Below are 24,783 nucleotides of genomic sequence, written 5' to 3'. Positions count from 1 at the left end.
CGCACCTGGGCAAAAGCAACCCAACGGATGAACAATACTCTCTCCGTATCAAACTGAACTGCAAAAAACGTCTTATATTGCTTACAGAGAGAACCTGATATGCATGCGATCTGTGGTGGCCTGAATGGCTGCAATAGTAGGTTGGCTTGTCAAGCAAATTTTCGGCCCAACAGTTTTACCTCTCCAATGCGCAGAACGAAGACTTGAAATGATTAACAGAGTTGGACCAGCTTGAGTGTCTCTTCTCTTGGATCAGATAGCTCGAGTTACACGACTCCATATCCCAGAAAATGCACAACAGAAATCAAACTGTATACTGAGAAAGCTTCGGGTTTCGAGTTTCGACACCAAGTTCAGTTTGCTCGAACAAGACTATAGGACTCCGTATTTGAAGTGCGAAGAAGGGCTTCAGGTTCCAGCACTCAGGACTCCAGTTCAGAATGACAGGTTCAAAACTGCACTTCAAAAACCAAACATCCAACAAATTTTGACTCACTTGAATAACAAAATTCGAATAAATTAAGGAGTTGCCTACCAAATTTGACCTGCTGTGCTTTGCGATGTCACCAAATTAGACACACTGGTGGGCGGTGGCGACGGCCAATGGTGCAGTCTGGCGGCTCAGCATACTACATGGTGGTTGGTTGGTGGCGGCCGACGGAAGCGCCGCATTTCAGGACATCAAGAGCAAGGGACAGCAGAGACGAAACACAGCCGGAGATGTATACCAGGACTGACAGCGAACAAGTCGTTTGTGCCATGTATATAAGAAGTTAAGGAGCAGAAAAGCAAACAAATGTGCAATTGGTGGTTCATCTACTAGGCTGGTGGCGAGCAAAAACATATCTTCTTCCATTTATCCACCCAGAGCCAGAGACTTGACCAGTCAACATTTTTGGTGCCCTGATCCCAAGGGTAAGGGCACATCACATCCTACTGGAAGTTGTCTTGACTGCATAGTGTTCAGTTGGAATTGTATGCCAAACTTGTCCCTCTCTTGAAGAGTATGTCCCTTTTACCTGTCTTGAAGAATATGTTTATTTTGCTGCGATTGATCATGTGCTGAAGGCTTTCTTTTTCTTCAGGAAAAGCAGTTTTTTTGTGTGTGTTCCTGACAAAAACAAAACATATTGAGCTATCTCTGGAAACAAAGTGGAATTCTTTGCATTTGGTGCATTGAGACAAACGAAATGCTGCTTGATTTGTTCCAGAAAGTAATACTTTTCCCCTCGTGCTTTAGTGGAAAAGTCGGTCAACAATGTACAGTTCCCCTCTTGATGTGTTGGATGTTTAGTTGTGTACCAATCAAATGGCCTCACTTTTCTCCAGTAGGACCCACCATATTGACCGAAAACCAAACGTGACATAGACTCTGGAATTACTTGTGCTTAAGTTCTTTGGCACTTGCCTCGATTATTCATATTTCATAACCCACCCGGCCATCCCTGAGACCACCATGCTGCCTCACTCCCTATTACTCTGCCTCCTCTTCCTCACCCCAACCTCCGCCTCCTATGCCAACGATGGGTTCGCCTATGACGGTTTCTCCCATGCCATGCTCCTTATTGATGGTGTAGCTTCAATCGCAGGCAGAGCTCTCATGCTAACCGATGGTGCTGCCCAGAGTGTAGGACACGCTTACTACGGAAGCCGGTTTGACTCTATTTCCTCCTTCTCCACAACCTTCGTGTTCATCATCACTCCCTCTTACTCTGATTTAGGCGGATATGGGCTTGCCTTTACGATTTCCGCTACAGCAGACTCTTTATTGGATGCCCTTCCGTCTCAGTACATGGGCATCTTCAACTCTCAAAACATCGGTAATGTCACAAATCATCTCTTTGCCGTCGAGCTTGATACCATCCGAAATAGCGAATTTGGGGATATTGATGCTAATCATGTTGGAATCGATGTGAACACCTTGGTCTCTATCAACTCCCACACTGCTGGATACTACACCCCAAATGGCACGTTCTCCCCCTTGTCACTTATTAGTGGTAAACCGATGCAAGTATGGGTGGACTATGATGACAATTCACACCACGTGAATGTCAGTTTAGCACCTTACTTAGAGGAGAAGCCTCAGCGCCCACTGCTATCCAGCACTGTCAATCTTACATCTATTTTGCCAAGCTCGGTATATGTTGGCTTTGCCTCTGCAACCGGCACCCTAAGTTCCATACACAGCATTATTGGCTGGAGTTTCAATCCAAATGGGGAGGCCAAACCACTTAACTACTCAGCATTGTCTGGAGTTATACAGGATGTTCGACGGAATGATCAAAGTGGCTCGCAGGTTCAATTGGGTGCTCAAAGTGGCTCGCATATCTCTGGGGGTGTTATTACAACAGTTGTTATTCTGTCAGTGTTCATCACAATTGTCATTATCATTGCTCTTTATGTTTATATGAAGAAGGCAAGGAAAAGTGGTGAGTGGGAAATCGATTGTGGGTCATCATCCTTCACATACAAAGATCTTGCCGCTGCGACCAACGGTTTCAGTGACAGGATGCTTCTTGGGAAAGGAGGATTTGGAAAGGTATACAAAGGGCTGCTACAAAACTCGAAGCAAGATGTTGCCATCAAGCGGGTTTCGCCAGAGTCAAAGCAGGGGATGAAGGAATTCATAGCTGAGATAACCATCCTAGGCCATCTCCGCCATCGCAACCTTGTGCAGTTGCTCGGTTATTCTCGACACAAGAGCGAGCTCCTTCTGGTTTACGATTACATGCCAAATGGCAGTCTTGATAGAGTTTTGCATGGTCAAGATAAGCGGACTGTCGACTGGTTTCACAGATTCAACATTATAAAAGGCATTGCATCTGGTCTTTGCTACCTCCACGAGGACTGGGAGAAGGTGGTCATCCATCGAGACATCAAAGCGAGCAACGTGCTCCTCGATAATGAAATGAACGGTAGACTAGGTGATTTTGGTCTGGCAAGATTACACAACCATGGTACAGATGCCCACACCACACATTTGGCTGGCACCTGGGGGTACATTGCCCCCGAGCTGGCTAGGCTAGGAAGGGCAACCAAGGCAACTGATGTCTTTGCATTCGGTGTCTTCATGTTGGAGGTTGCTTGTGGGAGGCGTCCAATACAGGTGAATGATTCTGATGGCGAGCCAGTGCTGCTGACAGACTGGGTGGTCGATGCATGGGAGAGCGGTTCGCTCCTCAAAACGGTAGACCCAAAATTAGAAGATTATGTCAGGGAGGAAGCAGAGTTAGTACTAAAGCTTGGCTTGCTGTGCTCTCACCCAGTACCAAGTGCTAGGCCATGCATGCGCCTAGTGATGCAATACCTTGTAAAGGATGTGCTACTCCCGGATTTCCAATCAAGTTTTTTGAGCCTTACTAGCAGGGATGAAGAATTTGGGCAGCATATCCTGTCATGCCCTTCTGTAGCGACGACCATAACAGGACTTTCTGGAGGAAGATGATGCATATTTAGCTATATGGTTTCTTGTAATAATCTATGTTTACAGATATACTCTGTTGTAGAATTCTCCACATAAAGGATTAGTTACACGCGTGAAAACCACGTATAGTGTTGTATGAACTAAGGGTACAGATAACTGTATGAATTATCCTCCCTGTCATACGAGTAATGTTATTTGTACTAGTTTCTCTAGGTTTACGTATTTAGCCATTGTAAACAACAAATCTCTACTGCAATTGGAGGGACAACTAATAAATGACATTCAGATGGAAGCTTACACTAACTTCTGCAAGACTGTACCCCAATTTTACTGCAGGGCCGAGTCAGTTTTTCTTTTCTGCACTGTAGGCTGGTGAATCATGTCCTGTAAGAATTCTTAAATCCTCACCCCAAGACCTATTTAAGAGTTAAGACCGTTTCTTAGTTTGAGCAGGCCACTAGGGGGTCCAGCTATCTGTGATCAGTGGGTTACTTGCATTCTAATTACTGACACTGCAAGCCCTGAAACCGCGCATCATCGACTCGGCCCGTGACACTGCAAGCAATTGAAAACATAAGCGTTCCTCCATACGTGATTAACACAGTTCGCATTTAAGCAGCCAAGATCATACTGGAAATTTACAAAACAAATTTCGAAGGTTAGCATTCAATTTAAGAAAACAATGAGAGTTCAGACAGTTGGAGTCAGTTCAACACCAGATCTGACAAAGTGTCCTAGTTTTGTTTTACAGCAACTACTAACTGGAGCATTGGATAATAGACTATCCAGTTCTTGCAACTGCCAACTAACTGCATCTATGTTCCAAAAAAAGAAACTAACCGTATATAGTTCCACCACCCAAACTAATCTCTGTTCAACCAAGTGCCAACTGACTGTATATAGTGTAGTGTCGTATCCAGACAATTCGTCTCCAAATGCAAGCTTTTGCATATAATCGTTGCTGGCGGGCTAGCTCGCCGTATCAAGGAGGGGAGGAACGAATCCGTACTCCCGGTTTTCCCATTGCAGGAGAAAATATTTTACCTTGGTATGCAGGGGAAGGCAGGGGCGGACGGCGGAGCTGGAGAAGGGGGCGCTGGGGCTGGACGGTAGCATTTTCTTTTTTTTTTGCGAGTGGCGGGCGGTAGCATCGGAGCTAAGGGACCCCGAGGATGGAGAATGGGACGAGGCTCTGGGGCGGCGTCGGGCTGGGCGACGGACGGCCGTTGTTAGGGCAGGGCTGCAGGGGTGTGCGCGCCGGTGCTGATGGCGTTCAGTTTGGAGTTTTTTTTTTTTGAGAAACGTCTGTAGTCTCCTATTCCGCGCACGGGTCTGGGGATAACGACCAAATGCGCACCCTTCCCCGCAGTAGTGGGCCGGCCCATTTTGTCAGTTCTGTTGTCTCTCTCTCTCTCTCTCTCTCTCTCTCTCTCTCTCTCTCTCTTTCTGTGTGTTCCCTCCCATCGGTTTCCTGAACCGTTTCTTTTTTCGTTTTTCTGTGTTTTCTCTATCGGCTTTTTTTTGCCTAAAAAAAATTATCAGCCTTTTTGGTTTTATTTTCTTCTTCTAATTTTTATATCTTGTACTTTTCCATTTCTCTAATTTCCTCAACTTTTGTAAAATACAGAAATAGTCCCTCCATCCCATAATATAAGACATTTTGTGACACTACACTAGAGTAAAAAAAGGTCTTACATTATGGGACAGAGGGAGTAGTTCTTAAATATGTGAAACCTTTTTAAAATATGGGAATAATTTTTACATTCATGAACCTCCTCTGAAACTTGATAGCATTTCTCAAATTTGTGAACAGTTCATGAATTCCTGAACATTGTTTTGAGACTAAAGAACAATTTTCAAATTCATGAATAATTTTTGAGATTCCAAAACATTTTTGAAATCCTGAACACTTCTGAATTCACGAGCCTTTTTTTTTGCAAATTCGTCAACAACTTTTAAATTCAAGAAGATTCATTGATATCGTGAGAATTTTTTGAAATTTCCCCAACATTTGTTGATTTGGCAAACATTTTTTTGAAATTCATGAAGAATTTGTTATTTTTTTATTTCACCAACATTTTTTGAATACATTAACAGTTTTTCAAAATTAACTTTTTTGAATTCACGGACATTTTTTAAAACCTGGGAAATTTTTTGGTGTTTATAAAATTAATTAGTCAAAACAGAGAACAAAAAAGAAAATGAAAAAAAGATAAAAAAATGTGCCTGCGCCCCACAATGGGTCGGCTCAAATCGTGCAGGGGGTGTGCGTTTGGAGGGTATCCTCCGACCGGTGCGTGGATTAGGAGGTCCCTTTTACTGTGGGCGGAGGCGCTGGAGCCAAAGCGGCTTTTTCAGCCTTTTTGATCCATCCATGGCAATGCCACCAACATCTGGAAAATTGTCTAAAAAAACCAACATCTGGAAAAACTTGAAAAAATATTGGGAGAAACTGCGCTAGAGCAAAATGGAGCGATTTGTTTCATCGAATAAACCGACTATTGACAAGAACACACAAACGATAAGGATTTCCAACAAACACATAAGTTGCATCGGGGTCTTTTCAGCTTGTCGACCATAGCTTTTTCTTTTGTGTCTCGACCTATCTCCGATCCTCGGGGTGAAAAAAAGGCATAATACTAAAACCGCACAAGCTGAACTAACCTCGAATTGTGAATACCCGCATTGCGCTTGGAAAAACTGTATGTCGTGGCATACATAGAACACAACGAAAAATAGCGTGTCGAATTTGTAAAATATCGCCCCTTCTCATTTCTCCTGTTGGTGCATAATGATTGTGACGAGTCACACACTCAGGTCACTGGGTTGTACCTACCTGCCTGTGCCTTGCCTTTGGCGCAGAGTCGAAATAGCTAGAATCGAATGCAAAAGAGTAAAGAATTTGCGCTACACGCTTCAGCGCCTGCAACTGCAATGGTGTTGGCTCCTCGCTTGTCCAGCAACTCCATAATATCACCAGCCTCGATGATGGGAGATGCAAAACATGCTAGATCTTCCTTTATCTTTAATCCCCCTTGGAGAAATGCCCGTTTCCCTGTCAACACCTCGAGCATCAGCACGCCCAGGCTGTACACGTTGCTCGCCGGCTTCACGTACCCAAATGTGCCCATAACAGGGCACCCCAACCCCGAGTCCTTCACGCTCGCCACGTGCCAGGTGAGTGACGAGCCAAAGTCCGACACATGTGGCACCCAACCGTTGTCGAAAAGGATGTTACTTGACTTGATGTCACGGTGGATGATCGGTTCTTCGGCAGGACAGTGCAGGTGCCTGATGGCGCGCGACACACAGAGGAGCACCTCTATGCGCGTCTTCCAGCACACCCTCGCCGGTGCTGGTGCGGAGGAGCCCTGGTTACGGTGCAGGTGGTCGTAGAGCGTGCCGTTCTCCATGTACTCGTAGACGATGAACCCTTCTGGCTCCTCTTCGGGTTCCTTTCTTCGCTTGGTGGTCAGCAGGCGCTTTTGTCTCTTGTCTGTGGCCGCAGTCACACACGATCCAAGGAGGTGGGCGATGTGTTTGTGTCGGAGCCGTGACAGGATTTCGAGCTCCGGCTGTATGTTGTCTGATTGTAGGCTACTCACGCGCTCGACGGCCACCTCTCGACCATCATGAAGCCTGCCCCTGTACACTCTTCCACCGCCGCCATAGCCGATCATGGCGTCACGGGCGAAGCCATTGGTGGCAGCCACGATTTCCGCCAACGTGAATTCCTGGGTTCCATGCCGCACTACGTACCTCTACCTCCCGAGCCACCTCTCGCGAAGGCTCTTGAAAAAGAGACTACAAGAGTTTTTTTTAGGGTAAGCCTTCTTGGCGCACTTTATTTCCTCTTAAATAACAATACCTCGTTTATCACATCTGTAACAATAAAACAAGGAGGATCATCATCCAAAAAATAAAAGAGATCGAGATGAAAGCATGTCTAGCTAAATTATGCGCCATATATGTGCTTCATTTTGAGTCAATAAAATCCGTCATTTCTCGAAAAGTATCGTACGTACCTCCTTATATCACAAAATATATTAACTTTTGTATCAATCTTGTCAAGAAACGTACCTGCATGTGGGACAGTCGTGGTGGAGGTGGATACGCCGGTTCACCACTGGTGGTGGAGTCGTCGTCTGGAACGAGGATGTCGTAGATCCTTTCGAGCCGGCGTGTGATGCCGATGTGGCTGATCACGGGGAATAGGATGAGGTAGGAGTCGATCCTGCCCTGCACCTCCGGACCTCCCTGAACCTCTCGGCCGTCCTGCCGGCCATGACGAACTGGTAGGCGGCGCTCCTCCCCTGGCAGGACACGACGAGCTCGTGGGCGTCCCAGAGCGCCTCGCCCAGCCCGGCCAGCGGCCACGCCACTGCCTCCGGGTCGTCGGCCAGCTGCACGTGCGGGAGCAGCTGCGCTATCATGAGGACCCGGCGCGCCAGCTGCTCGCACTCCGCCCTGTTCTGCTGAGCCGTTAGCGCGGCCTGCATGGTCATGGAGATGAGCCCGCCGACGTCCGCGCCTACTAGCTGCGCCACCGTCGCCGCATGGCCCAGCCCCGTCAACAGCGCCATGGCTGTGCGAAAGGCCGAGTGTGTGGGTTTGCCGCTAAGATTCCTACGGAGTCGGCGGACCAAGCCGCTTTGCCTTTGCGGTCGTGGTTTGCGGCCGGCCGAGGTGACGAGTGTGGCTTCCACGAAACTCCACTGAAGGCGAAGGGTTGGAGGGCATGGCGGAGTAAAAGACAACAGTGATGTTACGGCACCCCCATCGAGTCTACACATCTACATTTCAGATAATACCTCACATCTAAGCATGATGTGAGCGCAACCTCATTTTTTTCATTGTTAATCTATTTGTTTGATTTCAATTTGTCAAAGCCCAAAACCCAAAACTAAACGGATTTGCTATTTTTCAGTCGACTGTTTTCCAATTCGCCTTCATTCAATTTTGTGTCCGTTTGATCTCGCGCTGAGATTCGCGCCCGGTCCTGTCTTGCTTTGTGTTGGTTTTCTTACCGGGCGCGGTTTTCTGCTTTTAGCCCATTTTCCTCGGCCCTGCCCTCCCCAGCCGGTTTACTGTTGGCCTTTGTCGTTTTTGAATGTAGAAGCGGGGTGTCGTTCCCCTATCTCATTTTGATAAGGTAGAGGGGGAGAGCTCCAGCGGCGGAGGAGGCGGAGGCGATTGCTTCAGTTCATGGCGATTCTGAGCTCATCCACCGCAGGATTTTGATTTCTTCTCCCTCTTCTCTTCGTTCGCCGGCTGCCCTGGTTAGTTGTCCTTGTCTCTCGCGTTTTGCCCGTGGTTTCATGGCCGTGTAGTCTCAGATCTAGGGGATTTTGTGGATCCGCGAAGTTTGTTTCCGTGGTGTTTGTAGTCCGCCATGGTTGTGCCGTAGGAGGTTGCAGCGTGCCATGTGTAGTCCGGCGTGTCTTCCTTTTCCTGCTGTGGACGGAGGCCAAATCCCTCCCGGTTAGGATCCCGTAGGACATTTTTTTGGAGGCAGTGTTGTGGCTGTTTGATGTGGAGGTAGGCATAGAACGCTAGATTTCTCTTGCTGTTGATGTGGAGGTAGGTGTTGTAGGGTTTAGTTTTGAGGGGTGGATCCAGTAGATGTTGAACTCTGAAGGATCGAGTTCAGTGATTCACACTCAGTATTAGTGTAACTGAGATTTTTCCAGAGTTCATCTACAACTCCTATATAGAGCATCACTGCAGCATGTTTTTGCTTTTAAGTGTTTCAGTGTTTCTCGTTTTATAGCCTGAACCTTATCACTGTGTAACCATTTTCCCTCTAATTACCGTGGGAATAGCTTGTCTTTTTATCATTTCCCCCTACAGTCTCTTAATGTAGCTACCCTGTTGTGCTTCACACACTATTTTCACCGATAATTACTGTGTAGTTTGGGTGGTAGTATACTGTAAATTACATAGTAATTTGGCCGATAATTTCTGTGAAATTATAGTGTAATCCTATCCCATGATTTATTGTGTAGTTCGACCGATGTTTACACTGTAGTCCGATGCCCCATTTTACAGTTTAATTTTGCCCATATTTTACAGTGTAATCTGCTGCGCTTTTGCACAGTATTTTTTACCCATAATAACTGTGTAATTTCTATGCTAGTTACACTGTAATCTGATGCGTTTTTACACTGTAATTTCTCCCGTATTTTATTGTGTAATTTGTATGCTAGTCACCCTGTGCTTTATGCATGAGTGGCCTCGCAGATCACCCTGTTTGTTGTGCAGCCATGCAGTCTTATGTTTAATTGAAATCTGAATGATCCCATGACTTATGTTTGTCTATTTTTCTGAACCTTACTAAGCAGTCGATGGATAAGATTGTGCAGTCTTGATTTTGTGAAACCTGTGGTGCTTTTGACCACTCATGTGTGGTGGCAGATGCCTGATCTGCGAGTAAGATTCAGTAAACTGGTCATATGTTTGGCAGCAGATGCTCTTGCTTTTGTGAACTACTACTTCGGTAGTTCTTTGGGAATTTATCTGTCAATTTTGGTTCTGCTAACAACTCTGGGATTTGTCTCTATTTAGTGACGTGAGGCTTGTAAAATATCCTTTACATCACGTTTTGTGCTGAAGGTTGTTTTGTCGCCCGCATCCAATTCGGAAGCCTGCACTGTAGTCTGTTGTGCTTTTGCACAGTATTTTTTACCCATAATAACTCTGTATTTTGTATGCTAGTTACACTGTAATCTGATGCGTTTTTACACTGTAATTTCTCCTGTATTTATTGTGTAATTTGTATGCTAGTCACCCTGTGCTTTATGCATTTGTACATTGTAATTTTACCCTTTTTTTTCTTACAGTGTATTTTTTCCCTCAGCTCACTATTTGCATTTCTATATTTTGAGGCCATTTTTTTCTCTCTATTTGTTTTTCAGGTAGTATCTCAATGGGTAGAGTGCGGAAAGTCTGTCGCAAGGATGTTCCCCTAGTTTCTTCAGTCGAGAGTACTGATTCTTTGAAAGACCCTTATGTGCCTAATGATTTTGCTGATGATGGTTCTAATGCTATGTCTTTGGTAGTTATTATTTGTCTTCTTATATTCTTTTCATTTTCTTTTTCTTTTCTATTTTTCTATTTTTTATTAATTTTTGTTCTTGTTTTCTGATTTTTTTTCCCTTTGCAGGGTTGTTCTGGTGATGATGAAGAGTTTGATAAAGCACTTTACAATTTCTATGTGAATAATGTAAGCCATTTTTTCATGTTTCTGGTGATGATGAAGAGTTTGATGTTTTTAATCCATTTTTTTTTCATATGTTGGTTTGATGATTTACGTTTTGTGTTTTTTGATCAGAAAGTCAAGTACCTAAGGAGAAAATTATCATCTGCTGGCAGAAGGAATGTTGTAAGTCTTTTTTTCTCTTCCGTTAATCATTGGGTCATTTGTATGGTAGCTACACTGTAACCCTACACCCTTTTTTACAGTGTAATTTTACCCTATATGAACTGTAATCTGAATGCCCTTATTACTGAGTGATAATTACTGTGAAATCTGTATGGTAGTTACATTGTAATCATATAATCATTGTGTAATTTTGTATGGTAGTTACACTGTAATCCTACACCTTTTTTACAGTGTAAATTTACCCATATCTACACTGTAATCCGATGCCTTTTTCACACAGTAATTTACCCATATCATTGTGTAATTTTGTATGGTTGTTACACTGCAATCCTACACCTTTCTTACAGTGTAAATTTACCCATATCTACATTGTAATCCGAATGCCCCCTTTTTTTACACAGTAATTTGACTGATAATTACTGTGTAATTTTGTATGGTAGTTACACAGTAATCCTACACCTCTTTTACGGTGTAAATTTACCCATATCTGCACTGTAATCCGATGCCTTTTTTACTCAGTAATTTGACTGATAATTACTGTGTAATTTGTATGGTAGTTACACGGTAACCCTACACCTTTTTTACAGTGAAATTTTACCCATATTTATACTGTAATCCGATGCCCTTTTCTACACAGTAAGTTGACTGATAATTACTGTGTAATTTGTATGGTAGTTACACTGTAATCATATACCATTTCCCTCCGATGTAATTTTACCCATGTCTATATTGTATAATTTGACTGATAATTTTACGTGTAATTTGTATGGTAGTTACACTGTAATCCTATTTTCCATTTTCTGCAGTGTAATTTTCCCCATAATGTATACTATAATCTGTTGCTTTTTAAACTGTAATTTTACTCTTAATTACTGTGTAATTTCATATGCTAGTCCCAATGTAATCCAATGCGATTTTACTCTGTATTACCCCCTTATGCATTTGCTCAGTGTAATCTTATGCATTTGTACAGTGTAATTGTACCCATAATTCTTTCAGTGTAATTTTCCCTTTCTTTTCTCATTTTTTCGGGTTGATTGTGTGTTGTTATTTTTGCTGGGGTATCCCCCTTTGTATTTCTAGTGTTCCTCAAATTACCCTCTGATGCTGCGTCTTCTTCATTTTGTAGGAACTTTTCAATGTCATCTTCATCAAGAAATGAATCATCTTCTCCAAGGAAGGCATTGCTTTCAGGTTGTTGACGCAAGTCCTCTGTTTCTCCCCTTTCTTCTTGATTGCTTTGGTTCCTGTCAGTGCTTGCTGTAGTTGTAGGTTCAGGATCATCATTCATCTGCATTTTTACTCTCCGTTAGTGAGATTTAATTTTCCAACATTTTCCAATATACAATATGTATACTTGGATCACATCATTTTTTTAGTTTGCTTACCTGTTGTATGTTCATGTTCTCAAACAGGGCCACCTCCCAAGGATTAGCTTCCGCTGCTACCTCTTGGTTTGCTCGATCGTCTTCATGCATTTCTTGCCATGTCTGTTGAGTAAGTCAAAATATACTTTGTTATTCTCTTATCTTTCGATACCCTAAATTGTGTATTTGTTTCAGATAGGAATTTCACTTAATCTTGTGTCTTCTAATGAGTTGTAGCTGATTTCTGCTTGTTTGCTGAAGATTCCATCATTCTGGTGATTCATGTTTGCAGGTCCTCCTGCTGAGTGTACCTGCAAGCAACAAGATAGTTTTTGTTTTGTCCTCTTGCTGTTTCAAATTCAGGTATTATCCAGAGCAACTTTCTGTAGTTTGTTGCCCTTTTTTGTTACCTTGTATATGATGTCCAATTGTAGGAGTGCAGTAAAGAGTATGATTCCTGCAGTAATTCATTTCAATTTATCAACTTCTTAGGCATATAAAGATCTTCCCAGTATTTTTGTTTGTTATTTATGGGAATTTTATAACTCACATTTAGTATGAGGACTTCCTGTGACATTGACAGTAGATCTTCAGTCATTGCTTTCTGCTTGCTTTGCACCTGCCATTTAGAGTTTTGAAGTAATGTCGGTACAATTGCAAAACAAGGAATTTATTACTGTAAAATTTTCTTAGCAATAGTGGCAGTGCTCCTGAATTTTTTGGTGTTCCCTAAATTTGTTCTTTTCTGTATCTACTGAATTGTTGTCTGAACTAACAGTGGCAGTGTTCATCCTGTCTGATCATGCTCTACTGTTTAATTTGGCATGATGGCAGTATTTATCTCCACAGTGTTCATCTTGTCTGATCATGCTCTAGTGTTATCTAGTGAGAGTAATGTCACTACATCAGTTGGGATTTCATCTATGTCATGCATGCTTGAGTTATTTCTCCCCAGTGTTTTTCACTGTTGATTGAATGGCATCACTAAGTTCAGTCCCCTAATCTTTTTGTACTATGACTAATTAGTGACATGTTTTTCCTGCTTTGTTTTCTATTCTGGACCTAATGTAGTCTCTCAAAACAGAGTGACCAAAAGCAGAGTGCAACAGAGGATTTGAAGATTTTTCATGTACCTGTGGATGATCTTTTTGTGACCCCCAAGTGCTTGCTTGTGTTCTTCCTCCAGGTAATTGCCTTTCTCCCATGCGCCCTTGCCATGTTTCTTCTTCTTTCCAACTCTCTCCCATGTCGTCTCTGCTTGTATTTTTTGCTGATTTTTTTTCCTGTCAGGTGCTTTTGACAGGTCAGGGAAAGGACAATAGAAGCGACCGGTTCAACCTTTTCTCGCTGTTAGTCGCTTGACGGGTCACATGAACAGCCCGACCCATTTTCTTCAGGAAAAACAGACATACAACTGTCAACAGTTTATTTTGTATACGATGAACTTTTTTAATTATACACAATGAAGATATCATTAAGTACACTAAAGTATTTTAAAACACCTACTGCACAATTGATTGTGCATTCAAAAAATGTTGATGGATTAGAAAAATATATTCATGATTTAAAATATGTTCATAGATACAGAAAATATGTTCATAAATTTCTAAAATATTCATGATTTGAAAAATGGTCAAAATTTAAAAAAAGGTTTAGGAATTTAAAAAAAGAAAAAGGTAAGGAAAAGTAGAGAAAAAACAAAAAGAATGAAAATCCAACAGGAAAAAAAAGATAAAAGCTATAAAACGACGAGCCTAGTTACGAGTCAAGGGTTGACTTGCAATTAATATGAAACAATTACGGTGCCAGTTGCGAGTCAAGGGTGAACTTGCAATTGGGTAAAAGACAAAACATAGGCCTGATTGCAAGTCAAGGGTGGCCTTGCAACTGGGACGAAATAAACTACAGGTCTACTTACAAGTCGAGGGTGGACTTGCAACTGGGTCAACTATGATATGAGTTGTGAGTCGAGGGTGACTTGCATGTGGGCCCATAGTTGTTTCGAAAAAAGACAAACATTTTTTATAACCTACGAACAATTTTTGAAAAAAATGAACACATTTCAAAAAAAATACAATAAACATGAACAATTTTAGAAAAATGAACACATTTATGAATTTTGTAATATTTGTTGAAACTTGTGAATTTATGAAAAAAAGAATTAGGAAAAAGGAAAAAAATGAGATCAACTTTTGAAAAATAGAAACATTAGAAGGAGAGGAAAACCAATGAAGAAAAAATGGTAGAATAAAAAATCATGAAGAAAAAAACAAAACATAAACAAAAAAAGTATCCTAGCTACTTGGGCCGGCTCATCTGCAGTTTGTTCCCTGTTGAGGGGTAGACTTGCAACTGGGATAAAAGAAGGTCAAACCCATACTGGCGAGTCGATGGTAGACTCGCATTAGGACTAAAAAAGGTCGGGCCCAGTTGCGAGTCGAGTTTGGACTTGCAACTGGGACAAAAAAAGGTTGGGCCCCAGTCGTGAGTCGAGGGTGGACTTGCAATTGGGATAAGAAAAGGTTGAGCCCCGGTTGCGAGTCGGTGGTGGACTTGCAACCGAGACAAAAAAAGGTCGAGCCCCAGTTAGGAATCGAGGGTGGACTTGCAACTGAGACTAAAAAAATCCAGGCCCCGGTTGCGAGTTGAGGGTGGATTTGCAACTCGGACAAAAAAGGTTAGGCACCAGTTGCAAGTCGAGGGTGGGCTTGCAACTCGGATAAAAAAGGTTGAGCCCTAGTTGCGAGTCGAGGGTGGACTTGCAACTCAGATAAAAAAGATTGAGCCCCTAGTTGCGAGTCGAGGGTGAACTTGCAACTAGGACAAAAAAAAGTTGGGCCCTGCTTATGAATCGGTTGTAGACTTCCAACTTGGACAAAAAATGGTTGGACCCAGTTGCGAGTCAAGGATGGTACAATTAGGACAAAAAATGTCGGGGCCCAGTTGCGAGTCGAGAGTGTAATTGCAACCGGGGAAAAAGGTCGAGCCCCAGTTGCGACTCAAGGGTGGACTTGCAAATGGGATAAAAAAAATGTCAAACACCGGTCACGAGTTGAGGGTGGACTTGCAACCGGGACAAAAAAGGTCAGGTCCTAGTTACGAGTCGTGGGTGGGATTGCAACTGGGATAAAAAAAGATTGCACCCTAGTTGTGAGTCGAGGATGGACTTGCAACTAAAAAAAAGGTCGGTCTCAGTTGCGAGTAGACGGTGGGCTTGTAACTAGGAAATAAAAGGTCGGGTACCAATTGCGAGTCGAGCGAAACTATAACCAGGGAAAAAAATATTGGACCCAGTTGTGATTCAAGGACGGACTTGCAACTGAAAAAAAAGTGGACGTAAATACAAGTCAAAAGTGGACTTGTAATTGGAAAAAAGACTGGTTCCTAACTACAACTTTAAAAAAAGACCCAACTTCTATTTCCTGTCTATGCGATTGATGAATCAAGACAGTTCAACAATAGACAAAAAGGGACAAACACAAAAAGGCAAAGCCAGCCCACGCCGGCACACACATGGGCCAGCCCACCCTGGCACACGACAATGTAGGGGGCTTCAACAAAATCACTAATTGAAGGGTACTCCTTACAAAATCACTCCCACCTCCCTAGGTTGTGACAAGTGGCGCACTACATGTGCGCCACTTGTTGCAACCTGGCAGTTTTTTTCTTTTTTCGTAGATTCGTTTATTAAAACATTTTATCCTTTAAACCATGCGTTGAAATCTCAAACCATTTTCACAGTTGGATTCCTCGCGTTGAGATTTTCAAAATTAGATCCAATGTTGATAGGTTTTGACGACCTTTTTTCATGAAAAAACCGGACGAAAAAACCGAACCGGGAGCATGTACTTTTGCCTTTTTGAAAGAGGCACGACCATGTCTCTTGCGGAAGCAAAACCGTGCTTCTTATGGAAGGAAAAAATGCGTTTTTTTCGTTTCTGAGAGGCGCGGTTGTGCCTCTCGCGAAATCACAACCATGCCTCTCACGAAAGGAAAAAACAGAAAGCACGAAAGCAAAATCGTGCTTCCCGCGGATGCAAAACCGTGCCTGTCGCGGAAGAAAAAAAGCACGTTTTTTTCGTTTCCGAGAGGCATGGTTGTGCCTCTCACGGAAGCAAAACTGTGCCTCTTGCGGAAGCAAAAAAACACGTTTTTTCATGTGGAAAATTATTTTCTTCGAACAAATAAATCTGGTCCAAAAGCTAAGGAAGACCGGTGAAAAACCAAAAAGTCAAAAGAAAAACGTTTAAAAAGCCAAAAACAAGTGTGAAAAAATTATAGAAAAATACGGAGGGAGCGCCCAGAGCGCGATATGTGGCAGTGATTAGGAGAGCGCCAAGTGGCGTGCTCTCAGCCCACCCGCGAGTGATTGTTACGAGTCTCCCAAGGGAGCGCTCGCCAACTAGTTACTCTCGGGCTGCACAAGCGTACCCTTGAACACAAACAAATCGTGAGGTCAGACAAAACAATTTTTTTTGTGAGTCAAAGAAAACAAAATAAATAATAAGAAAATTAGATGTGAGGTAGCTATTTCACATCTAGGCGTGAAATATCAAATCCGTTAAGCTATTTATATTGTTGTACTAGTGCAAGACGTACTAGCAGTGCATCAAATACAAAATGTTGAAACATCGAGCGGTCCATATATGGATCTCTGATTTATTCGTACAATACAATACCACACGTCACATCAGTGTTTAATTTATTTATTATTGTCAGACACACACTATAATGCATGCATGCGTGCGTGTTGATTATTAGTTGATGCCGCCGTTGTAGAGGTCGCGGCCGTATCCGGTCTGCTTGTCGTAGTACCTCTCCCAGAGCATGACCCCGCCGTAGTTCGCCGCCTGCTTCACGCTGGGCATGAGGTCGTAGTTCATCGACATGAGGCCGACCTTGTCGTTCCTCCCGGGCACGTTCGCCGCCGCCAGCCCGATGTACACCTTGCTCCGGGGGTACCTCGCCGTCCACTTGCTCCACTGCGCCATCACCCCGTCTTTGTGCACGTGGTTGTAGGAGCACCGGTCTTCGCCGTAGAACCTGACGTGGATCCGCTCGAACAGCCCCGTGTCCAGCGCCCTCTGGACGTGCCAGTCCGGGTACACGCACCGCGGCGTCGCCGTCAACCGCACCCCGGGCGCGCCGCGGTAGTACCGGTTGTAGCCGGACAGACGCCTGGCCAGCTCGTCGTAGTGGTCCGGCGCGCCCTGGTCGATGAAGAAGTCGATGCCGTCGACCACGGCGTCGCCGAACGGGCGGAACACGCCGCGGCGGCCGCCGCCGAGGTGCGCGTTCCACAGGTTGTCGGCGACGTCGGCCGCGGACTGTGATGACGGCAGGGAGTACTGGGTGCCGCCGCCGCCGATGGAGAGGAGGACGACGATGCCCTTGCCCCGGCAGTGCTTGATGTCGGCGCCGATGCCGTAGAGCGGGTGGCCGGAGAGGTCGCCCCAGTACCTGCCGTGGCCGAAGACGCTGTAGAAGGAGATGATGACGGTGTTGTAGATGCCGGTGTCGCAGGCCTCCCCGAGGGAGCCCTCGTCCTTGTTCCGGCCCCAGAAGACCGTCAGGCCGTGGTCACCGGCGGCTGCCGTGGCGGCGAGGAAGGAGAGGGCGAGGAGTGCTGCTACTACGCATGAACGGCGTCGGAACGCCATCGCTTCTTCTTGTGCTTCTTCTGGTTAGTTACAGTGATGATTGTTGGTTGCTGTGAAGAATGCTGATCATGGCCAAGTCTATATAGAGAGAGAGTTAGAGCGCGCGTGCAGTAGGTAATAGGCAAGGAAGAAAGGTACGTACGCACGTGCAAGTCATTTCTTGTGTGCCGGCCGGCACAATTTCGATTGGCTGCGGCGGCAACTGGTCTGGATGGGGTCAAATCAGATGGACGATCGACCACAAGTCAAGCGTAGAAAAGAAAACGGCAGATGCTAGCTCTGGGCGCCGCGCACATGGATGGAGAAGACCCATTGATTGACCACGAATCAGACGCTCAAACGTCCGGGAGGGCCGCCCACATTAGCTATGAGTTCAAGAGCATGAGTTCTTGAAAGCTATCAACGACGACCTTGGAAAGAAGAGTTCCTCTCACATTATAGAAAACAATAACAACGATAAATTCAAGGTTGTTACTTTTAGTGATTTTATTGATTTCACTAATGATTTTCTTAGTCAAGTTACACTTGAGCAATAAAACAATTTATTGAAGAAAATTATTGAAAAGGGTCTCTACAAAAGGGCAAAAGTCCTGGCTCAAATGTTGGTTTAAGAAAATTATTTATTGGAGAAAGCAATTTAAGAAAATTATACACAAGCAAGGCAGACATCAAAGAAACCAAATGTTGGTTTTCAACGTAAGTTCAAATCCTGGCTCCGGCGTGGAGCTTGAGAAGATATCCACATGGTGTGCATTGAATGTGCCGATCTGAATGCATGGTTCGACAGACTGCAGATCGGTATCGTTGGTTTGGACTGAAGGCACCTAGCCCTAGACCGAACGGTGGGGTTACTGCTCGATCCGGAGCCGTGTCAGGCAGATGACAAACAACGTTTGGGTGGAGTAGAAGCTGGAAAGTTTATGATCTTCGTGTCTGATCGGCCTCACCCTTTCCCCGCGTACATACTTACATACGATACGAATCAAGCAAGGTGTGAATGGAATCCTCTCGCTAACTAAATTCCTTCCTCTCGTTGGGCTAAATACCTTCCCTCTCCTTGCTCCCGGCCGTTGCTAGCCTAGGCATACGATACGGGGATGTAACTTTTCGAGTAGATGATTTTTCATATAAAAAACTTTTTCATCCGAGTTCGTATGCAAAAGTTATGCCCATTTTAAGAAATTCCAGAGAGATTTTGTAAATAAAGTCGAAATTCATATTTGTTAATTTTCCCAACAACTAGACCACATATCACATGGGAAACTTATTTTATTTTATTTTATTGACATTTTCATCATTTTATTTTGTTTTTCCTAAAACTGAAAAGGCGGTCCACAGGGGGAGGGGGGTAGAGTTTGATGGGCCCTTTAGTACCGGTTCGTGCCATGAACCGGTACTAATGCCTCAAAGCCCATTAGTACCGGTTGGTGGCACCAACCAGGACTAAAGGACTAACCTTTAGTCCCGGTTCGTGGCACCAACCGGGACTAAAGGGCCCAGGTGAACCGGGACTAATGCCTTAGCCGCACGAACCGGGACCAATGCTCACATTAGTCCCGGTTCGTGACTGAACCGGGACTAATGTGAATATTGCCCTGTGACGAAAGCTCTGTTTTGTACTAGTGATGGCTTCGGTGCATGGCATGATAGTGATCCAACGAGAGACCGCCGCGCGCACGTAGTACTTTCTTGCATGCCACGAGCCACTTGCCTTATAATTAGCCATTAATCATTGCATGCCGGTGATATTGTAGCTGCCATGTTACAGGTTGGACATACTCCCTCTTTCTTAAATATAAGTCTTTGGAGAAATTTTATTATAGACTACATACGAAGCAAAATGGGTGAATCTACACTCTAAAATGCATCTATGTATATCCGTATATGATTCATAGTGAAATCTCTATAAAAAATTATATTTAAAAACGGAGAGAGTACATTGTCAAAGCATACCAACTCAGTTATGCGTGAATGGGACCGACCAAGTTGATGAGAGTTTTCCGAGTTAATTTGTCAAAGCATACCAACACCATCACTAGTAGAAAAAGGGCCTTTAGTTCCGGTTCATAAGGGACTTTAGTCCCGATTCTGGAACCGGGACTAAATCCTTTAGTCCCGGTTTTTACACGAACCGGGACTAAAGGCCCTCCACGTGGCCGCTGCCTGGAGGTCCACCTTTAGCCCCGGTAAAGAAAATATTATGATTTTTTTAAAAAAATTGAATTTTTTTTTGATTTCAAATTTCTGAATTATTTTAACCTCTAATCTCTAATCACCCCTCATCACTGCTTAATTTAACCTCTAATCTCTAATCACCCCTCATCATTTCAAATCATCTAACTTTCCGGACGGTCACCCATCTTCTCAGTACTCCAGCCTGAGCACGCTTAACTACTGGTTCTATTCTCCCTCGTTTCCAAGTCTGCACTTGTTGTTTTCCTGACAATAGTAAGATGTCAATCCTATTAACCCTCAGGAATTTAGCTTGAGCATGAAATCACACATTTCACTGTTTGAGTTTGAAACTATTGTTCTAAAAAACAATAATTATTTAGTAACACTAATATTTCTTGAATAAGTAGTTTGACCATAGTTTGAGCACAGTTTGACCAGATTTGACCAAAATTCAAAAAAACTGAAATAATTATTTAGTAACACTAATATTCTTGAATAATTATTTAGTAACACTAATACTTCTTGAATAAGTAGTTTGACCAGATTTAACAAAAATTAAAAAGAAAACAGAAATTTGAGGATAACTTTTTTTCCTTTTAGAATTTGAGGATTCTAAAAATTTGCAAACATGCCATATGCGGTCAAAATCAGATGCGGATTTTCGTGCTGAACATTTTGATATATTATACGTTTTTTTCTGACATCGTATGCAAAAGTTATAGCCGTTTTACATTTTCCCTACACTTTTTGCAAAACATGTCCAAATTTAAGTTTTTAAATTTTCTTAACTAGCCGGGTTTCAAAAAGGCCAAGCCGTAAACCCAAGCCAGAGCCCAGCCTAAAGCCCAAAGATATGCTTGTTCTTCAGCCTGAGCCCGGTCAAAATGCAAGTGCAAGAGCCCAGTCCAAACTCTATTTTCCGTTCTAACATGTGTAAGCCCAGTCCAAACTCTATTTTACGTTCTAACACGTGTAAGCACAACCCAAAATGTTGAAAACCTAGTCCAAGCCTAGTTCGTGTATCCTTTCAGGCTGTAAAACAAAGCCCAAGCCAGACCCGAGTAACAAACCCGGGTCAGACTGCCTATGAACAGGTTTGCTCATATATCCGGTCTATGTAGGCCAATCAAGGACAAAGGTATTTGCTTATCTCAAAGACAGGATATGGAAGTGTATCCAAGGGTGGAAGGAAAAAATGCTTACCAAAGCGGGAAAGGAGATCCTTATTAAAGCATGTGCTCAGGCCATCCCAATTTTTGCTATGTCGGCTTTCGATCTCACTAAGGGGTTGTGTGAACAGATGACAGCTATGATATGCAGGTTTTTTTGGGCACAACAAGATAATGATGAGAAGATACATTGGTTGTCTGCTGAGAAGTTGACTCTTTCCAAAAGAGAAGGTGGTTTGGGATACAAGTATCTCCATGTGTTCAATCTGGCCATGCTCGCAAAACAAGCGTGGAGATTGTTAGAACACCCTGATTCACTTTGTGCTCGAGTTCTCAAAGCGAAGTATTTCCCTGAAACTGGCATACTGCATGCTACACCCAAAAAGGGAATGCCGTATGCATGGCGCAGTATCTTACAGGGAATTGAAGTGGCTAAGAAGGGAGTCATCAAGCGTGTCGGTGACGGCTCGATAGTGAAGATCTGGGAGGGCCCGTGGCTTCCTAGAGACTGGGACAGGAGACGGATGACACACCGCCGGAACGCTGTCGTCTCAACTGCTGCTGAGTTGATGGACTCATTCTCTGTGGCGTGGGACGAACAGCTAGTGCGGTCGATATTCTGGGCACCAGATGCGGACTTGATCCTAGCTTTGCCCATTAAAGAAGATATGGAAGATGCTTGGGCATGGCATCCTGACCATCGTGGTTGTTCCTCTGTGAAGTCAGCGTACAAATTATGCAGACAACTCCAGATGGTGGACTCGGGTGAGGTTGGTCAGGCAAATAGGGACAGCAACAACAGTTTCAGATGGAGTTCCATATGGCACGCGCCGTGCCCAAATAAAGTGCAACAATTCTTATGGCGTATGGCATACAACAGCCTTCCCCTCTGTGCAAATCTGAAGAGGAAAGGAGTAGACATTGACACACTTTGTGCAGTCTGCAAAAGAAGAGATGAAGATGGTAGCCATATGTTGTTTCAGTGTAAACAGGTCAAGCAGTTGTGGAGGGAATTAGGACTAGAGGAGGTACGTACTAAGTGCATGGCAATGCATGATCCAAAAGAAGTAATACAGGACTAGCATGGACGTGGTGGAATGCAAGAAATAAACTGAGGATGGAGGGAAAGAAAATAGACATCACTGGACTACTTTGGCAGATTAGGATTGAAGCTACTGAATATATGACTTACTTCAGTCGTGAGAAGAAACCAGCTGAGCGAAAATCTGAAGTTTGGACCAAGCCGACTGACGGTGTGCTAAAGATTAATACTGATGGCAGCTTCTGTGCGGCGTCATCATCAGGAGGGTGGGGCTATGTCATTCGAGATCATGACGGTGACGTTGTGGTAGCGGCTGCAGGAAGGATATCGCATGCACAGGACGCCTTGCAAGGTGAAGCTGAAGCATGCATATTTGCTCTATACAAGGCGCAGGAGTTAGGCATCACCAGGGTTGTGGTGGAGACGGATGCAACGTTGCTGGTCCATGCAATCAAGTCGTCGAACTTTGATCTTTCTTCTAATGGGGTCTTGTTCAGGGAAATAAAGACTTTTGCTAGTCTGAACTTTAGTTTTTTTTTTCATATTATTCATTGTCCGAGGGCTTGTAATAAGGTTGCAAACGCTCTTGCGCTGTATGGAGCTTGTACCCCAAGCCGTATGGCCGGGTCTTGCCCCTACCTTTGCCCGGTCTTTTGTTGCTAGCGACGTCGCTAGACACGTTGATTAATGGAATGAAATGTTCCAAGCTAAAAAAAAAAAGGTGTGGTCAGATCTCACTCGACTAAGACTTAACAAGTACTTCCTCCGTCCGAAAATACTGGTTGAAGAAATGATTGTATCTAGATTTATTTTAATTCTAGACACATTCATTTCTATCGATTTCTACAACAAGTAATTTCGGATGAAAAGAGAAAGAAAAATTTTAAAGAGAAAAATTGCACGGAGCTTAACGTATAGGATCTCATGAATATAGCATCCAAGTCTCAGTCAACTGAGAAATATAAAAACGGATTCAACCAAAACACACAAGAGCAAGCTGAAATTGCCCGATAGATCATAGGTGATAGGTCTACGAAATTAATCCACACATTAAGTGGATGCATGCTGATATATGGTCACAGCTTAGGACGTTCAGTGGCTAGAAGAAGTTGGCATACATCAGCGACGGCGTGCTGGAACTTGTGGTGAGTCGCCGCCTCCAAGGAGATGAGCACGCGCGCGCTGCCGTCGGCGGAGGCGGCCAACAGGTACACCCACCCGCCGCGCACAGCCTCCGCCCGGGTCATCGCGCGCGGCTGCCCCCACCCGAAGTCCGCGTCCTGCACGGGGATGCGGAACCAGCTGTTCATCCGCAGCTCCGTCTCCGGCAGGTTCCCCCTGTCCTCCGCCCGCCGCCGCACGCCCTGCTTCGCCGTTTCCTCGAAGTAGTCCACCGCCGACCTGAGCAGCTCGTCGTCGACCCGGTCCGCGGCGGCTTTGACCCGGCCGGCGACGGAGGCCAGCGTCTGCGACACCACGTCCTTCACCGCGGCGGTGGCGAACACGTTGACGACCCCGTTGCCGAAGTACCGGTCCTGGAGCGGCGGCGTCAGGCGGCGCCTGATGTCCACCGGGAAGTTGATGCGCGTGGTGGAGTCCGGGTGCAGACCCGGCCGGGCGACGCAGACGCACCGCCACACGAGGGCCGCCACGGCGCAGAACGTGCTGGCGCCGCCGCAGAGGCGCTTGAGGGCGTGTAGCTGGTCCCTGGAGACGGTGAGGATCCTGGTCACGACGGTCGACGACGTCGTCGTCCCTGCAGGCGACGATGGCTCCTGCTCGTGCATGATTAGCTCGTTGCAGAACATGGGGATGGTCTCGGGGTGGATCACGGGGGGTGACCGCGCGAGGAGGAGGGCGCGGTGGTGGCACGGGGGTTCCACCGCGGCGCTCTCGCCGTCCCTGCAGTAGCTCGCCCACGTCCGGAGGAACTGGAACGTGCTGGCGCCGTCCACGACGGCGTGGTGCACCGCTGTCCCCAAGACCACGCCGCCACACCTGAGGAAGGTCACCTGCACGGCCAATACAATGGACGACGGATGAACGCGGGGACCGAACAGCCTCCTTAACTCCGGCGACGGCGCGGGATCGACGAAGTCCTCCAGGGTGCTGTCAGAGCGAGCCACCACGAAGAGCGCGCCCTCCCCGTTTCAGTTGACCTCGGTCCGTCCGCCGGAGTCCACGCAGAGGCGGCCGGCGAGAGGGTAGAAGGGCACCAGCGCCCTCGCCATGGACTCCTTGAGCCTGGCCACGTTAAAGAAGTCGTCGGCAACGTCACTGCCGGCGCCGGCGGTGCTGTAGAAGTGGACGAGCGGGGTGTGGCCCCTGTTGGCCAGCACGAGGTCCAGCGCGGAGAGCCAGAGCCCTTCCCGCGGCGTGTCGTCGCTCGGCGTTACGAGGCAGGACTCCACCACTCGCACTGAGCTGCCCGAATCCATGTCGCGGCGGATAGCTTGATTCTCGGACAAGGGGATCGACGACTACTTGGGCCGAGCAGCGAAACTAAACAAGTCGATGCATGCGGCGTCGCCAGCGCAGGTGGGTTAGAGAGACAAACATGCATCT

General features: G+C 45.2%; 3 protein-coding genes and 2 pseudogenes across 7 annotated transcripts; 2 read left to right on the top strand and 3 right to left on the bottom strand.

The window, feature by feature from the left end:
* The first annotated feature begins 969 nt into the window (after window positions 1–969).
* LOC109778524 (L-type lectin-domain containing receptor kinase SIT2) lies at window positions 970–3,727 on the top strand. Its single transcript, XM_020337088.4, has one exon. It carries the CDS (start codon window positions 1,457–1,459, stop codon window positions 3,443–3,445), a length of 1,989 nt encoding a protein of 662 aa, XP_020192677.1. The 5' UTR covers window positions 970–1,456; the 3' UTR covers window positions 3,446–3,727.
* Window positions 3,728–6,143: 2,416 nt separating this feature from the next.
* LOC109778491 (serine/threonine-protein kinase-like protein CR4) lies at window positions 6,144–8,018 on the bottom strand (annotated as a pseudogene).
* A 518-nt stretch (window positions 8,019–8,536) lies between these two features.
* On the top strand, window positions 8,537–13,660 carry LOC109778523 (uncharacterized). 5 transcript variants are annotated; one of them, XR_002236584.4, is made up of 9 exons: window positions 8,537–8,703; window positions 10,339–10,478; window positions 10,587–10,646; window positions 10,755–10,805; window positions 11,935–11,999; window positions 12,221–12,302; window positions 12,465–12,535; window positions 13,244–13,358; window positions 13,463–13,660. XR_002236584.4 is itself a non-coding variant. In XM_040401376.3 (9 exons), the coding sequence occupies exons 5-9, from the start codon at window positions 11,964–11,966 to the stop codon at window positions 13,532–13,534; spliced, it is 363 nt and encodes a 120-aa protein (XP_040257310.1). In that variant the 5' UTR covers window positions 8,537–8,703; window positions 10,339–10,407; window positions 10,587–10,646; window positions 10,759–10,805; window positions 11,935–11,963; the 3' UTR covers window positions 13,535–13,660. The 5 variants fall into 5 exon arrangements, 4 of the variants coding, with proteins under 4 accessions (XP_040257310.1, XP_020192676.1, XP_020192675.1 ...); XM_040401376.3 differs by having other exon boundaries at window positions 10,339–10,407; window positions 10,759–10,805; window positions 13,257–13,358; XM_020337087.4 differs by having other exon boundaries at window positions 10,339–10,407; window positions 13,257–13,358.
* A 3,269-nt stretch (window positions 13,661–16,929) lies between these two features.
* On the bottom strand, window positions 16,930–17,832 carry LOC109778490 (xylanase inhibitor protein 1). Its single transcript, XM_020337056.1, has one exon. The coding sequence runs from the start codon at window positions 17,830–17,832 to the stop codon at window positions 16,930–16,932; it is 903 nt and encodes a 300-aa protein (XP_020192645.1).
* Window positions 17,833–22,863: 5,031 nt separating this feature from the next.
* LOC109778489 (hydroxycinnamoyltransferase 4-like) lies at window positions 22,864–24,783 on the bottom strand (annotated as a pseudogene).

The sequence above is a fragment of the Aegilops tauschii genome, chromosome 2 (genome assembly GCF_002575655.3).
Source record: "Aegilops tauschii subsp. strangulata cultivar AL8/78 chromosome 2, Aet v6.0, whole genome shotgun sequence".
NCBI lineage: Eukaryota > Viridiplantae > Streptophyta > Magnoliopsida > Poales > Poaceae > Aegilops > Aegilops tauschii.
This window is presented reverse-complemented; position numbering and strand designations above follow the sequence as displayed.